This window comes from Quercus lobata, chromosome 1 (genome assembly GCF_001633185.2).
Source record: "Quercus lobata isolate SW786 chromosome 1, ValleyOak3.0 Primary Assembly, whole genome shotgun sequence".
Taxonomy (NCBI): domain Eukaryota; kingdom Viridiplantae; phylum Streptophyta; class Magnoliopsida; order Fagales; family Fagaceae; genus Quercus; species Quercus lobata.
Window position 1 is genome coordinate 24,323,874 of NC_044904.1, and position 15,312 is coordinate 24,339,185.

General features: G+C 35.9%; 1 protein-coding gene across 1 annotated transcript; it reads right to left on the reverse strand.

The window, feature by feature from the left end:
* Positions 1-6,897: 6,897 nt before the first annotated feature.
* LOC115951288 (uncharacterized protein At4g02000-like) lies at positions 6,898-7,503 on the reverse strand. The gene has a single exon (XM_031068481.1). It carries the CDS (start codon positions 7,501-7,503, stop codon positions 6,898-6,900), a length of 606 nt encoding a protein of 201 aa, XP_030924341.1.
* Between the last annotated feature and the right edge of the window lie 7,809 nt (positions 7,504-15,312).

Below are 15,312 nucleotides of genomic sequence, written 5' to 3' on the forward strand. Positions count from 1 at the left end.
CACTCCTTTCAACAATGGGTCCATGCACTTGACCTAATTAATGCTAAAATAAAAATGCAGCTAATATATGGACCCAGCTGAGTATTTCAAAGCAAAGGTCCTACCATGTGGCTTTTTGGTTTTGCTTTTATACACACACGCAAGGAATTCAAAGCAATCAGAAGAAAAAAATCATATGCAATGAACTATATTTCTTCATTTTACACAGCTTTCATGATTTCTTTTCTCTCCCAGAAATTCAAATTTGTCATGATATTACATAACGTTAAAGAAGAAATCTTTCAAAATTCATCATCTATATATATTTAATTTCGTACAAACTGTTACTTTTTACAAAGAAATTTTTACCTCCTAACTATACGTACTTAGGAGGTGGGACCAGAATTTGGTGCACCTCAACATGAGTAGGTAAGCTCTCATTCAAGGCTATATTTTGTGCCCAGGCATGCATCTATATGATTTAAGATATATAAATGTGTCTACGTATTCATTTCAAGATATATGCTCAAAGTCTCTCATACAATACTGTCTTCTTTTTCTTTTTCTTTTTTTAAGAAATTTTTTTTTTAAAAAAAATTTAAGAGAAAAAAAACTGATTTTTTTTACAGCTTTTTTATATTTTTCATTAAAATGATATAAAAATTTTCTTAAATAATCAAATGTTCAAAATTTTCTCAAATAATCTATTAACAAATGTCGCAAGAGATCGGTTAACATGATTTTTTTGGTTAAATGTCGCTCTCATACACTTTCGGACAAAAACTGCATCCACATTAAAGTTTAAAGGCTCGAACAAAACCGAGACAAAAATAAACGAATAGTTATTATTATTAAAAGTACTTTCAAGAAGAAAACTGAGTACATGAAGATGACAACCAAAATTATGTCAAACCATAAAAAAAAGCTACTCAAGTATTGAGCTAGCTCGACCGTTACAAAAGTCCGAGGTATATCCACCTATCAAACAATTTGTAAATTAAAGCTTTCACATGATTTAACATCATATATAAAATGGGTCGGTAAAAAGCAGCAACTTGCATGTCCTAAATTCAAGAACAATTAAACCTGTTTTCAAAGCTTCCAAAATGCAATTAATATTGTATCAGTAAGGAGCCTACCTTAATAAAAATCCGTGAACTCTTTCTCAAAAAAAAAAAAAAAAAAAATGAATCCATATATCAACTGTTTAATAATGCAATATGTATTGTTATTGTTTAAAAAAAAAAAAAAAAAAAAAAAAAAAAGGAACTGAAGAAACTTTATTAAACTTGAATTGCCAAATTGGCTACATCGTGTTGTGCTACTGAAAGTAAAGGACAAGGAACTTTCTCCTGTAGGGAATTTGACCTGAATTCCCAATCTGTGAGAAACAAAAAAAAAAAATATATATATATATATATATAGAGAAAACAAATGCCAAAGAAAAACAATCACATGCACAAGATAGTATTTACATGGTTCGGCAATTTGCTTCCGTCCACGGAGTTGTAGGTATTTCACTATTATCAGGGAAAAATACAAAGTGTGGCTACAATGTTTTTCTCTCTCACAAAAACATGGCAACCAACACCCATAATAAAACCCTAATCACCAAAGTCAGTTTCTATATAAAAACGGGCCAAAATTTTTTTTCTCGGAGGCAACGCCCTCGGACCCCCAAGAGGCTTGTCCATGAGTGCTCCGGCTTGGGCCTATCAGCCCAAGCCTCCGCTCCATGGACTAAATCTCAATAAATCTTCTATTAAAAATCATGCAATATTATTCGGGTCGGGTCGGATCGTCAAACCGAATCAAACAAAACTAGGCTCCACAAAACCCAACACCTCTATCCATGCTGCATAATTAGGAACATGAATCAAATATCTAGCTAGACTGTGTGCTAGTTTATTGCCGTCTCTTCTACAATGAGAGTATAGAAATTTTGTGTATAAACCTGAAAAAATAATGGCATCTTGTATGAGTGGCTCCACTGAGGCTATGGTTTCTCCTCCTGCCTTTAAAGAATTCATAATCAACTTCAAATCTCCTTCAAGAACAGCTTCAGTTAAGCCTAATTCCTGTCCAAATTCTAGAGCTCGTGCTGCTGCAATTGCCTCAATCTCTGCTGGTTGAAGTGCTGGGGATCAACTCAGAACTACAGACGCTAGGATAGCACCTATGTGGTCACGAACAACAACACCAATGCCACTTCTATTCTCATCCCTGAAGATTGCTCCATCAAAATTTATTTTGACTAAACTTGCATGTGGTGGCTTCCATCTTACTTTTGGTTTCAATGCTGCTAGAAGAATAGGTGGGAGCACAGCACAAAATTCTGCTAACTTCTCTTTTGCCTGTGACGTAATTTAGTCTGAGGTGCAGCTGGGTCTGTGGTTTTGGACTTGATTTTGCGAGTGCCAAATTTCCCATGTAATCATCACAAAGAGCTCCCTGTTTCCATGATTTTTGAGCATCCATGACAGCAGCTCCTTAAAGTTTGTCACTCCTGAGGTTTGTCGAGAACTCCAATCTGTCTGTGACCATACCAAGTTGAGCTCGCTACAAGACCACAACACATATACAATTGTTTCCTCCTCATCTAGCACCGTTCACACACAGAATTTTCCGTAACATGTCTTTGCTTCAGGTTGTCTTTTGTAGAAATAGCATCACAACAAGCATGCCACGGGAAATTCTTGATTTTATTTGGAACTCGCAAATCCTAAATGCTTCGCCAAAATTCTTTATCTCGATTCTGTGCTACCTCAGGCCCTTCCTCTTCTTCCTCCATCTTCAAAAACTGGTATCCCGATTTGCACGAATATTTTCCACTCTATGTCCATGGCCAGAACAGCTTGTCATTTATTGAATGTCTCGATAGAGGGATTTTCTTAATAAGCTTAGTTTTTTCAGGTACAAATAATCCATCTAGTAGGTGCTCATTCCAAGTTCGACTGTCCTCATTTATCAATACATCCACTGTGGTCTCCTCCCAACCCTCTAGCATTGGTGATTGGACATAGGTAGGATGTTTGAGTGGCAACCATGTGTGCTGCCAAATCTGGACTGTCTTCCTATTATCTATTCTCCAACAAGCTCCATGTTTGATCACGTCACGGCCATGTAAAATGCTCTTCCAAGCATATGAACCACGGCTAGATTCAGCTGCTTCTATTATTGTGCAATTCGGAAAAAACCAAGGTTTGAAGATCTTGTAGAATAAAGAGCCTTGATCCTGCAATAAGCGCCATGCTTGCTTGGCCAAGAGAGAGTCATTATGTAAGACTAAGTCACGGAAGCCCATACCACCCTCACTTTTGGACTTTGTCATTTCACTCCATTTTAACCAATGAATTTTTCTTTTTTTCTCCCCTTTGTCCCCACCAAAACTTCCTTATCATCACCTTAATTTCATTGCACAAACCTATTGGTAATTTGAAGCAACCCATTGCATAAGTTAGGATGGCTTGGATAACCGCCTTGATGAAAACCTCTCTTCCACTTAGGAGAGGAGTTTTCCTTCCCATCCCTGCATTTTCCTCCATACTCTCTCTTTGATATAGTTGAAACTTGCTCTTTTTCCTTTTCCCATCAAAGAGGGCAACCCCAACTATTTTTCATAGTGTTGGATTTCACGAATTCCAAGAATCCCTTTAATGATATGTCTGTTAGCTTCAATTACTGATTTGTTGAAGAACAAAGTTGTTTTCTCTCTATCTATTTTTTGGCCTGAAACATCTTCATACAATGATAGCAAGTCCATTAGCTTACTACATTCTGTGGAATTGGCCCTACAAAACAAAAGGCTATCATTTGCAAAAAATAAATGAGTTAGTTTAGGTCCTTGTTTGCACAACTTGAAACCATTGATGTCTCCATTGCTAGCTGCCTTTTTAATAAGACCATGTAGGCCTTCAGTACACAGGAGGAAAAGGAAGGGTGAGAGGGAATCTCCTTGTCTAAGACCCCTTGAGGGATGAATCAAGCCCTTCAGTTCACCATTCACTAATATAGAGTAGGTGACTGTTTTTACACACACCATGATAAGGCTTATCCATTGTGCACAAAACCCCATTTTTCTCATCACATTTTCCAAAAACATCCATTCAACCTTATCGTAAGCTTTACTTATGTCATGGTGACTGTTTTTACACACACCATGATAAGGCCTATCCATTGTGCACAAAACCCCATTTTTCTCATCACATTTTCCAAAAACACCCATTCAACCTTATCGTAAGCTTTACTCATGTCAAGCTTCAAAGCCATAAACCCATTTGAGCTAGAATTATAGTGTTCCATGCAATGCAAAGTTTCAAAGGCAATAAGGATATTATTAGTAATAAGGCGCCCTTTAGCAAAAGCCGACTGGTGTTCAGTAATGACATAATTGAGGAGTTTTTTTAGCCTATTAGCAAGGACTTTAGAGAAAATTTTGTAAAGAACATTGCATAAACTTATGGGGCGATAATCTGACACACAACTTGGATTTTTCTTCTTTGGAATAAGGGTGATAAAGGTATGATTTACTGGGTGTGGGAGAGTACTTGAATTTAACCACGATAACACCAAGTGTGTAACATCCCCTTCAATCATGGGCCAGAAATGTTGGAAAAACAAGGGGGGCATTCCGTCAGGACCAGGAGCCATCTGCTTCAAAGCTTATACTACTTCCCCTTCCTCAAACTTGCACATCAAATCTTGATTCATATCATCCGAGATGATTTATGGGATTTGATCCAAGACATCTTGATGTAGGGATGGATTTGAGGTTGTGAAAAGTTCCTGGTAGAAATTGATGAGAACCCCTCCTATATAATTCGGCTCTACCTTCCAAACCGCATGTGAATCATTAATTCCCAAGATTACATTCTTCCTAAATTGGTGTGAGGTCTGGGTATGGAAAAATTTTGTGTTTCCATCTCCATTCTTCAGCCAAAGAATACGAGAGCGTTGATTCCACATCCTAGTTTCTTGGTCCATCAATACATTGATCTCCTCTTTCAATTCTTTAATCTGTACGTTGTTGCATGTTCTCACAGCCACGACTTCTTCTTCAATAAGCAATTCTCTCTTCTTTTTTAATTCCCTACGAACATTACCAAATACATTATAATTCCACCATGATAGATCTTTGCCACACTTGTCAATTTTTCCAAGAATTTCTCTATCTGAATCCCTTACTACACATGACCTCCAAGCTGCTTCATCAACCTCTCCACATCTACTATCTGATAGCCACATTTCCTCGAATCGAAAGGGCTTCTTGTATGATGGAATTTCAATACCTGTCAGATTGATTAATAAAAGGCAGTGATCTGAGGAAATGCAAGGTAAATGGTGTACTATAGTGCCAGGATATTTCATGAACCACTGATTGGTAGCTAGTTCACGATCAAGTCTCTCCCATATTGAGTGTCCATCTGTATAATGTTTGCTCCATGTGAAGTTCGGTCCAATGTACCCAAAATCCATAAATCCGCATTCGTCAATGACATCCCTAAATGCTTGCATTTGACTATGTGCACGAATAGCTCCGCCCACCTTTTCCTCCTGTTTGGTGATTTCGTTGAACTCCCCCACACATAGCCAAGGGATGTGTGGTTTATCATTGAGGGTTCGAAGTTTTGACCATGCCTCATGTCATCTAGCTGTAACCGGTTCACCACAGAAGCCTGTGAATTGCCATTCCTGTGGAGTATTTTTTTCAACCAGTACATCAATACAATATTTTGACGAATCTTCCACTGTGATTCTAATCTCTTACTTCCACAATAGAACCAAACAACCGCCTCTATTTCCACTTGCAACTGACCACTTATTTCTGAAATCAAAATTACGAAACACTTGATCTAGCCTTGCATCATCTGTCTATATCTCAGCTAAAAACACGACAGTAGGATCTTTTGCCTGGATGTAATCTCCAAACTCCCTCACTGTACATAGGTTCCCAAGCCCACGATAGTTCCAAACTAAGAGACTCATTGTGATAGGCGTGGTTGATCATCAGCCTCCACCATTGTAGAAGGGTTAATCTCAAAGGAAACCATGCATTTTTTGCTTAGCAAACCATTGGGATGGGAGAGTTGCTCATGAGTTCTTTTTGCTTGTAGCACCGATAATTCCTTGCTTGTAGTGCTGTTTTTGCTTTGCAGTACAACCTGATTAGTCACACATTTCCAAGTCCTTTGTTGCTATGTGACTTTTTTTTCCTGCTTCTTCGTTGATTTTGATTGAAGTGTTGATGATTTTCGGACCCCTAAGCATGGCAAACCCTAGCTGCCTTGACTTCCTCATTAATTACGTGGCTTAAATGCTCTTTCCTTATAACCTCAGAATTAGGAGCTGACCTGGCATTTAATTTTGATAAACCCTCATCAATCTTGGCAAGCTTAGATAGGAAAGGATCCTAGTGCACCGATTCAGTAGGAGTGTGACACGGTTTGGTTTCCTTGTGAGTGTGCAATAAATTTGGATTGAATAAGGAAGGAAATTCATTCCGTGCCTCATTAACTGCTAGATTATTCTTCAATTCCTTTACTCCATTCCCCAATGGCTCTGCATGAATATGTTGCTGCTCATAATCATGAGAGCAATAAATTTGTCCCTTTGTAACCGATCCCAGTGAATGAGTCATTGAAGGCTCAGGTTGGATTTTTTCCACGTTAGACGATTCTGTGGTGGCTGAACTGTCGTGGTGTGTGCCTGAGCTTTCCTTGGGGTGGTCGGACTCTTTGGAGTGGAAGAAACTCCTTTCGTCTTCTTGAACAAGCCTGGGATAATGACTAGGTTTTTCCTTGTTCGACTAGCAGGAGCAGCTCGTAACCAGAGTCCGAACTGCTAGTCTTCAACTTTAAGTGACCCTTCACTCTCCAACCAAGCTTCAGAGTCCCTATCGTCATGGTTGAGGTAGTCACACTAATAACAGATATTTGGTAGGCGTTCATATTTGAACGATACCCAGATTTCCTTCCCTTGCCCCACTGACACCATTCTTCCTCGGCTCAATGGAATAGTAATGTCCACCCTAACCCGAACCCTCATGAAACTGCCACCCTCTCCCTCTGTTTCAGATTTCTTAATGATCGTACCAACCTGGCTACAAATCCCCGCTGCCACCTTTTGATTCATGAATCTAACTGGAATGTCATGTACTTGTATCCAAAAGGAAGTTTGATTGAACTGTAACTCTTCAATTAGCGTGTCCTTGTCGTATCGTTGCAACGCCATGAGGTGTTTGTCAAAGTTCCAAGGTTCATTCTCGAGAATAATTTCAACTTCAAGCTTGTTGTCAAAAATAAAGAGGACTATGTGATTGCCCATATTTTTGACTTTGAATCCATTTTTTGATCTCCACAGAGGCTGAAATGTCAAGGCAATAGCTTCCATATTCAACGCTCGTCTTATGAAGAATTTTGTTGCAATGATAAATTCTGGCATGGCCATCTCCTCCTCTAGATTGAAGGTTGGCCCTTCTCTGTCCGAAAGTGATAAACCTTTGCAATGGTTTGTTAGTTCATCCATGAATACTGTGTTTCCCCAACCCCCAAAAGAAAATACCACAAACCTTAAGGATAATTTTGTTATCCTAAGGGACATAAGCACCTACAAGTAGGGACAAAAAATTCTATTGCCTATCATGCCTAGATGAAAGATGTGAATTCCTGTTGCCCTCCCTACCCATTTTTTATTCATTAATATATATATATATATATATATTGCAAGGACCAGATTTGGGTCCTTAGGCCAAATAGTGGATGGACTTTGGCCCAAGAGGCCCAATACAATGAATTTGTAGAGAATGTGTTAAAAAAATTGGGCTTTAATGAATCAGACAACAAGTAAAATAAGTTTGATGACAAGAAAATGAAAATAGACAAGTTCAAACTAAAGAAAATCTTCCTTGGCTTAGTCTGAGGAGATAAGCTCTTATATCTTGATTCTCACATGTGATTACAAGTGTAGTTCTTGATTGCTACAGTGTTTTTTTCTAAATTTCCCGACCTCTTCCTCATTAGGGATCTTATACATTATATTCCTCCCTTTGAATGATCCTGAACCTCACTTATCAGTCGTCTAAGCCACTACTTGAGTGATTGTTCCATCGGACACCCTCACAAGTCCTCTGTGAGTTGGGGTGGCCAAGACAGCACTGTTCAGGGGTCTTCTCCACATAAATGAGGTTAGAGAGTTAGCTATAGAGCATTCAATGCGGTGGTAGCAGCTTTTCTTTAGATATTTCTTAGCTTCCATCTTGTCTTGTACGTTCACAGTACATATCCTTATTAACAGAACTTCTTGGAACGTCACTCTGGATAATAAAACTCTCCCCCTGACCCCTTCTTCACTTAGTTGAGGAGATACTTCTCATCGGCCTACCTTTCCTAGCCTTTACAGTCATAGCTTGCTTGTAAAGTTCAAAGTCTTACTCCCTCCTTATTATTGATCTATTTTCAGATAATTGTGCCTCCTTGGAAAAGGCCCAAGGCCTAATATATACTTGAGTCTGCGTTCCCACATGTATATATATATATATATATATATATATATATTTGTATCAGTACTAGTTTTTCCATAGTCAGTATATCAATTGTTTCATAAAGTTTTTCAAGCTCCTGGGTCCAACGTAAATTCCATCTATGCTATAAGCTGGAAGAATGATTCTCCCTAGGACCCAAAAAAAAAAAAAAAAAAAAAAAGTACCTGGCCTAATGATTGATTAAATGAACAAATATTTAATTCACATGCCCTTGTCTAAACCAATATTATCATCAAATGTTGTACCTTTCAATTTTCTTTCTTTTATTTTTTTGACCATGCAATTATTAATTTTTTCCCTTTAAGCTCACTTGATCAAAGATTATACAATGGGAAGAACAAACTTAGAAAACTGTATATGTACTTTAGCGTGGCTTTTAAACTATATGTGGCCCGCAGATTATATTTGCTTGCAATCTTATTAAGATTGTGTATTATATGTTTTTAAGTGTTTGCATTAAAAATAAACATCATTATTGTTATAATATATGGGTTCAATTCTGACTTCACGTGTCGAGCTCTTGTCTTTTTGTTTTTGGTTTTGTTTGAGACATAGAATCAAGTTGTTTTAGTTTTTCTATTTTGTTAAGCCTAGATATAAGAAGGGTTACAGTAATATATGTATTTGTCAAAATCCTTCCACCTAATTGCTTGAATGTTTAGGTTAGATGTTTTAACTACTACAACTAACAAGTCACAAATCATTAGTAAATAACCAAAATCAAGTCCTAGCTCCCATTAAAAAAAAAAAAAATTCAAGTCCTAGCCTATGGTTTAAAATCAAGGCAAACCCAAGGCCTAATTAAGTGAAATCAAAGCCATGCAAGAGTGTGGTATGATTTTGTTTTGATTGTGCCTTTTTTATGAAGTAGAAAAACATAATTAATTTCCATGGAGATCTAGTTGTGGGTGGCTTCTGCTATTGCCAACTTAGACCTCACAATTAGTAATCATGAACTTTTTATGAAAGTTGAGACATCATGATGGTTAGAACTTACCATTCACGGATCTCTTACTTTGATCTAGTAGTTTTTGAGTTAGCTTCATTGGAAGGTTTAAACTTCGAACAATACAGAAAACAATTTTTATAGCACTCGATCGTTGGAAAGGGGGGGAGGGGGGTTTGTCCTTTTCAAAGTCCTAAATTATGGTGTGGTTGCTTAAAATATTCAAAGCAACGTGTAGAAACTACTTTGTTTATATGCTGCCTGATTCAAAGATTGCTATCGTGTGTATATATAAAATATACATTATGTAGTTACAACTTACAAGTTACAACAATAGATGAGAAGATTTGAATCGTAATTCTCTACATAAAGATGATCAGACAATATCATTAAGCAACAAACCTCTTGAGTACTCTTATATTTTTTATGTTAATTTGACTTCGAGAAAGTAATTTCTTTCTTTAAACTTTCATTTTATGGAAAAATTTCCAATTGGTTTGAGGCAAAAGATAAGCATCAAGATCTTGTACGTGGAGGTAGTTGGGTAATGAAAAAAAGGTGGGAGTAGTTAGATTAAGGTTTGTCCTAATTAAAGATTGTATGCTTACCAACTCCGAAAGTCATGTGTTTTTGTTTGGGGGTGGGAAATTAAAGAACCATTAAAGCATTAAGTACTGCTTTTTTCCCTCTTTTCTTTTTTCTTTTTTTTTCTTTCCCAACTTTTATCCTACATTTTGTTGTGGCTCAACTCAACATAACTGGTAAGTTGGGGGCAGAGATCAAAACATAAATGGTAAGTGGCAGTGATGATAAGAACGCAACAAAAAATTTATGGCAGCAAGATATAAACAAGACCCATATTGGAAATCACATAGTTAAAGCTGAAGATACAAATCATACAATACAATATTATTATTAATGATATTAGAGGACAAGGACTTATCTGTTAAGTTTACACATAACACAAGGGAGAGTATCATCTTTAAAAAAAGTTTTGAGGATAAAGTTCGGTTTATGAAAATTCAATGAAGGTTTGGTATAATTTTCCAGAAGAGAAAAGTTATCATAAGCATCCACCCAGGGCCCTCATCTGCCAAGAATATTGATATTGAAGCTATTGATACTTTTGTGACAAAGGATGCCCTGATACTAATTTGTTATGTAAAAGTACCTCGGAAGCACTTTCACACAAGATTGATTTTGAAAAATGTCATTGGCTTGAGAAATATCTCACAAATAAATAATAGGAATGAGGAAACTAAAAATATACACAACCACGTACAAGAGTAAACACCAATGATTTACATGGTTCAACCTCTACATGCTTGGGCAGCAGATGATTAATTTTTATCATATCACATAGAGATTACACAAGTCTTCATACACTTAAATGATATTCACAAATAACAAAATCTCTTTTAAACTCTCTCAAAGTAATTCAAAGTCTCACCCTGTGTGAGAAAATTCTTGAACCAAGCCACCAAACCCTTTGTAGTATTAGCTACTCTTAAGACTTCAAATTTCAAAACCTATTTTTTAGTAGAGAAAGAATACCAATTTACTTCTTTAAATTAACAAGGAATAGACTTTCCTTCCACACCAAATGAAGTCAAATTAGAAATTTGAGATGATTTCTAACAAATTTCCGTCTTGACTCAATTCCACCAAGAAATCTTCCTTATTTTTGTAAGAATTCCACCTTCATCCCCTTAATCTAAAAGAAAAGCAAATTGAGTCAAACTCTATAACAATTCGCAACCTTGGTGAAATTTGAAGACCACCAAAGTTCATCAAATTCCTCTGCTCAACTCGGCATGAATTGAGCTGCCAAATACTAGTACATCTCCACCTTGGTGAGACTTCTATCAATCACAAGCGTCAATCCCACATTAGAGCTCAACCAAAAGAATTAATTGTAAATCACCCCAAACTACCTCTAAGTGCGCCAATAGGCACCAAACGCACCTGAAGGTGCTCAAACACAATGTAAATTGATAAAGTCAAAGTGGTGTTGGAGCTTGATCCAATCGATCGACTACCTTTGTTGGCATATTGAAAGTCACAATTTTCTGAAGATGTATATCTCACTCATCAACAAAGTACTTTTGATTATGGTATTACACTATTGATCTTCTCTCTAAAAGCATTCACAGTAGTGAAGCTATATAGCTATTTTAGTTTCACCAAAACATAAAAAATGGTCTACATTAATGTATGTAAAGCTAAAATTATTTTAGCTTTAAGCTTCCATGCAAAGCTACTTTTGGCTTCGTACAGAAAGTGAAGCTAAAACTTTAAAATATTTTTTTAATTCTTACACATATTAAAAATAATACTTCTTTCTATTTTTTTTAATTCTTTTTCTTTTCTCTTTCGGCCCGTTGCTCTCATTCTCTCCCTCTCTCCTTAGATCAGCTCTCAAACTCACTTTCTCAAACTCTCACCTCTCTGTCTCACTGTCGTCGACCCGACTCGAAGCTCAACATCATCGGCCCACCAAAGCTCAACGTCACCGACCCACGGGCTAACCCACTCCATCGAACTCCCAAGCCGACCCAAGCCCTAAGCCGCCGATCCACACCTCCAACCCATGCCAACCCGACTCGCCTCTCTTCTCTTTTGTCTGACCCTCCAAGCTCTTCTTCCCTCACCTCCACTCTGCCGTTGGGTTTGTGGGTGGGTTGCTAGGGTCGTAGTGTGTGTTTGCTATGTGGGTCTCTTTCGATTGCATATCTAGGTTTTTTTTTTTTTTTTTTTTTTTTCAATTGGTTGCTAGGTTTTTTGGTTGAGTTTGAGGCTACTGTGATGGTGGTTGTGCCGTGGGTTTTATTTTTATGGTTGTGGGTTGATTTTCTTGAGTAGTTATGGGCTGATTTTGGTGCTTATGGTGGTGGAGGAGTTGCCTGTGGGTAATGGTAGTGGTGGTGGGCTGTATGAAGTCGTGGTGGCGGTGGTGGGATATATTATTTTATTGTAGTAGATATATTATTTTATTGTGATATTTATATCATTTTATTGTACTGAAAGCTAAAATAGATCCACTATTACTGGATGTTTTGTAAAATGAGTAGGTAAAATATATAAAGTAGCTTTTTGTGGTGCTAAATAGCTAAAAAAAATAGCTCCACTACTGTGGATGCTCTAAGAATAAAAAAAACTAAAAATATACACAGTTACACACGAGATAACACCAAGAATTTGTATAGTTCGGCCTTAGTCCTATGTTCTTGTTTTTAGCATTCTCATTTATGGTTCATTCAATTGAGCACTAGTCAATGATGTTCCTTACCAATAATTTTAGAACACATTTAGTTACACTCTTTGCTACATCTATGTCGTATATTGCTGACTGTGAGTGATAGAAAAAAAATGCTAGGTCTATATGAAAGCAACAAACAAATAGTTATAGTCTAACATATAAAATAGTTATGGGAAAAAAAAATACGATGAAAGTTGTGGTTCTAAAATAATTTGTTCAACCCTTAAATGTGTGTTTGGCTCCACTACTGTGGATGCTCTAAGAATAAAAAAACTAAAAATATACACAGTTACACACGAGATAACACCAAGAATTTGTATAGTTCGGCCTTAGTCCTGTGTTCCTGTTTTTAGCATTCTCATTTATGGTTCATTCAATTGAGCACTAGTCAATGGTGTTCCTTACCAATAATTTTAGAACCACATTTAGTTACACTCTTTGCTACATCTATGTCGTATATTGGTGACCGTGAGTGATAGAAAAAAAATGCTAGATCTATATGAAAGCAACAAACAAATAGTTATAGTCTAACATATAAAATAGTTATGGAAAAAAAAAATACGATGAAAGTTGTGGTTCTAAAATAATTTGTTCGACCCTTAAGTGTGTGTTTGGCTCCAAATTAAAAAGTCAGCTTATTCTACTATTTAGCTTATTTTTACTACTATTTATGAGTCCATTGTACTTTTTGGTATTATTTATGGATTTTACTATACTATTTCAGCTAACTTTTACTTTTATTTACAATATTTTCAACAAAAAAATTCAACTTCAGTAAAATAAACAGATTCCAAACCAACCCTAAAAATGGAAGAAAAAGAGAAACTGAGGTGCGAGGTCAGCCAATTATGTAGGATTTGAATGCCAACCAAACATCTTTTCAAAGAGCATCCAGTGTTATAATAAAATATTCAACATGTCAATGATATTATATTAGATGGCCCGTTGCTCTAAAAAGGTCCCATACCGATGCAATGGAGTGCAGTTGACCCCGCTGGTGGCCCGAGTCACTGGACCTGACCCAAGTTTTAGAAAGGAGTTGTCACCCTTCATTCAACAGCAGAAAATATATGTTGACGAAATTTTGAATGCAATACTCCTTAATTTTATGAATTGATTTTTTATTTAATTTCAATGAGCTTCTGTAAATGTGAAATCTAATAATTTAAATTCTTTAAAGGAAAATATTAACCGATGCTTAAGTTATTTTATAATTTTTTTATGGAAAAAAAACAACTGATTTTTGTAGTGGTACCCTATTGCCTTCGGCACAAGCTTATAAGGCATAGGGGGAGCGCTTCTCTAAGCGATGTGGGACTCTTGCACAATGAGCATGCCCACACTCGCTAAGAGAACAAAGCTGTGCGGGTGTCAAGCCAAAATCCAATATCGGTTACAAGGCAAGCCCTTGGCCTGAGGTGAGGTGAAAATCCCCAAAGCGGACAAATAGATTGTATTCCCACAAATTTTTTTTTTTTTACTTTTTTTTTATTATATTTTTCATAAAAATTGTGTGAAAATTTTCATAAAATTGTCTATTAACAAATGTCCTAAAAGCATCCGTTAATAGGGCCTTTAGGGTAATTGTTAATAAACTATTTTAGAAAAAATTTTATACCATTTTTATAAGAAATTAAAAAAATTGTCAAAATATTAATTGTTTTTTTTCTCCCATAAAAATTTTCTTAAAATGGTTCAATAAAAAATTCCCTTAAGGAATTCGTTAATATTTCCAACATTTCCCAAAGTTTAAATAAGTTTCTAAAAAAAAAAATTCTTTTAATTTATTGAGGTCTCAAAACTAGGATAATAGTTGAGCGTAATGTTCATTAAGTGCATGAACTTAAAAGATTTTAGAAATGTTGAATTTTCAGTAGCAATGTCATGTATGAAACCGCTAATGTTTTTTTTTTTTTTTTTTTGACATCATGTAACCGCTAATGTTATATACACAACCTTTTGAATAATTTGTTGACAATCAAGATCACAATTTTGTATTAATTTTTACTTCAACCTACACACGATTGATTATCAATTGATTATTAACATTTATTAAAGGACACTTCATAGTTGTTGGGAAAAATGTAAACAATTGTATATTTAAGACTATGAATTTTACTTTTGTAAATAAACCCACGAAAAAGAAAGAATGAAATTCTAACATAAATATAAACCACAAACTTCGTTCAAAATTCATGATATATAACTTTTAAAGAATGGGTGGACAAGTTACTCTCTTAAACAATGTGATATATGTATATATATATATATATCATTTTTTTTTTTTTTTGGAGAAACAAACACAAATGGGAGAGGGATGGGGCTCAAAGACTATGAATTTACAATTTCACAGAATATGTAGGGTAGTCTTGAACTGAAAAAAACAAAGAAAGAAAATGGAGAAGGAAGGTGGATTTATAGTACAATTTGTTGTGTACAAAATCACCAAGATATATAATAAGTCCTAAGGTCCCAAAAAAAATTTGTACAAAGCATTAGTCCAAAGTTGGTGTGGTAAAAAAAAAGAAGTAATAATGAGAGAAATAAAAAGACTAAAAATTAGATAGGTGGAGCCGTGGAGGGCAAAAT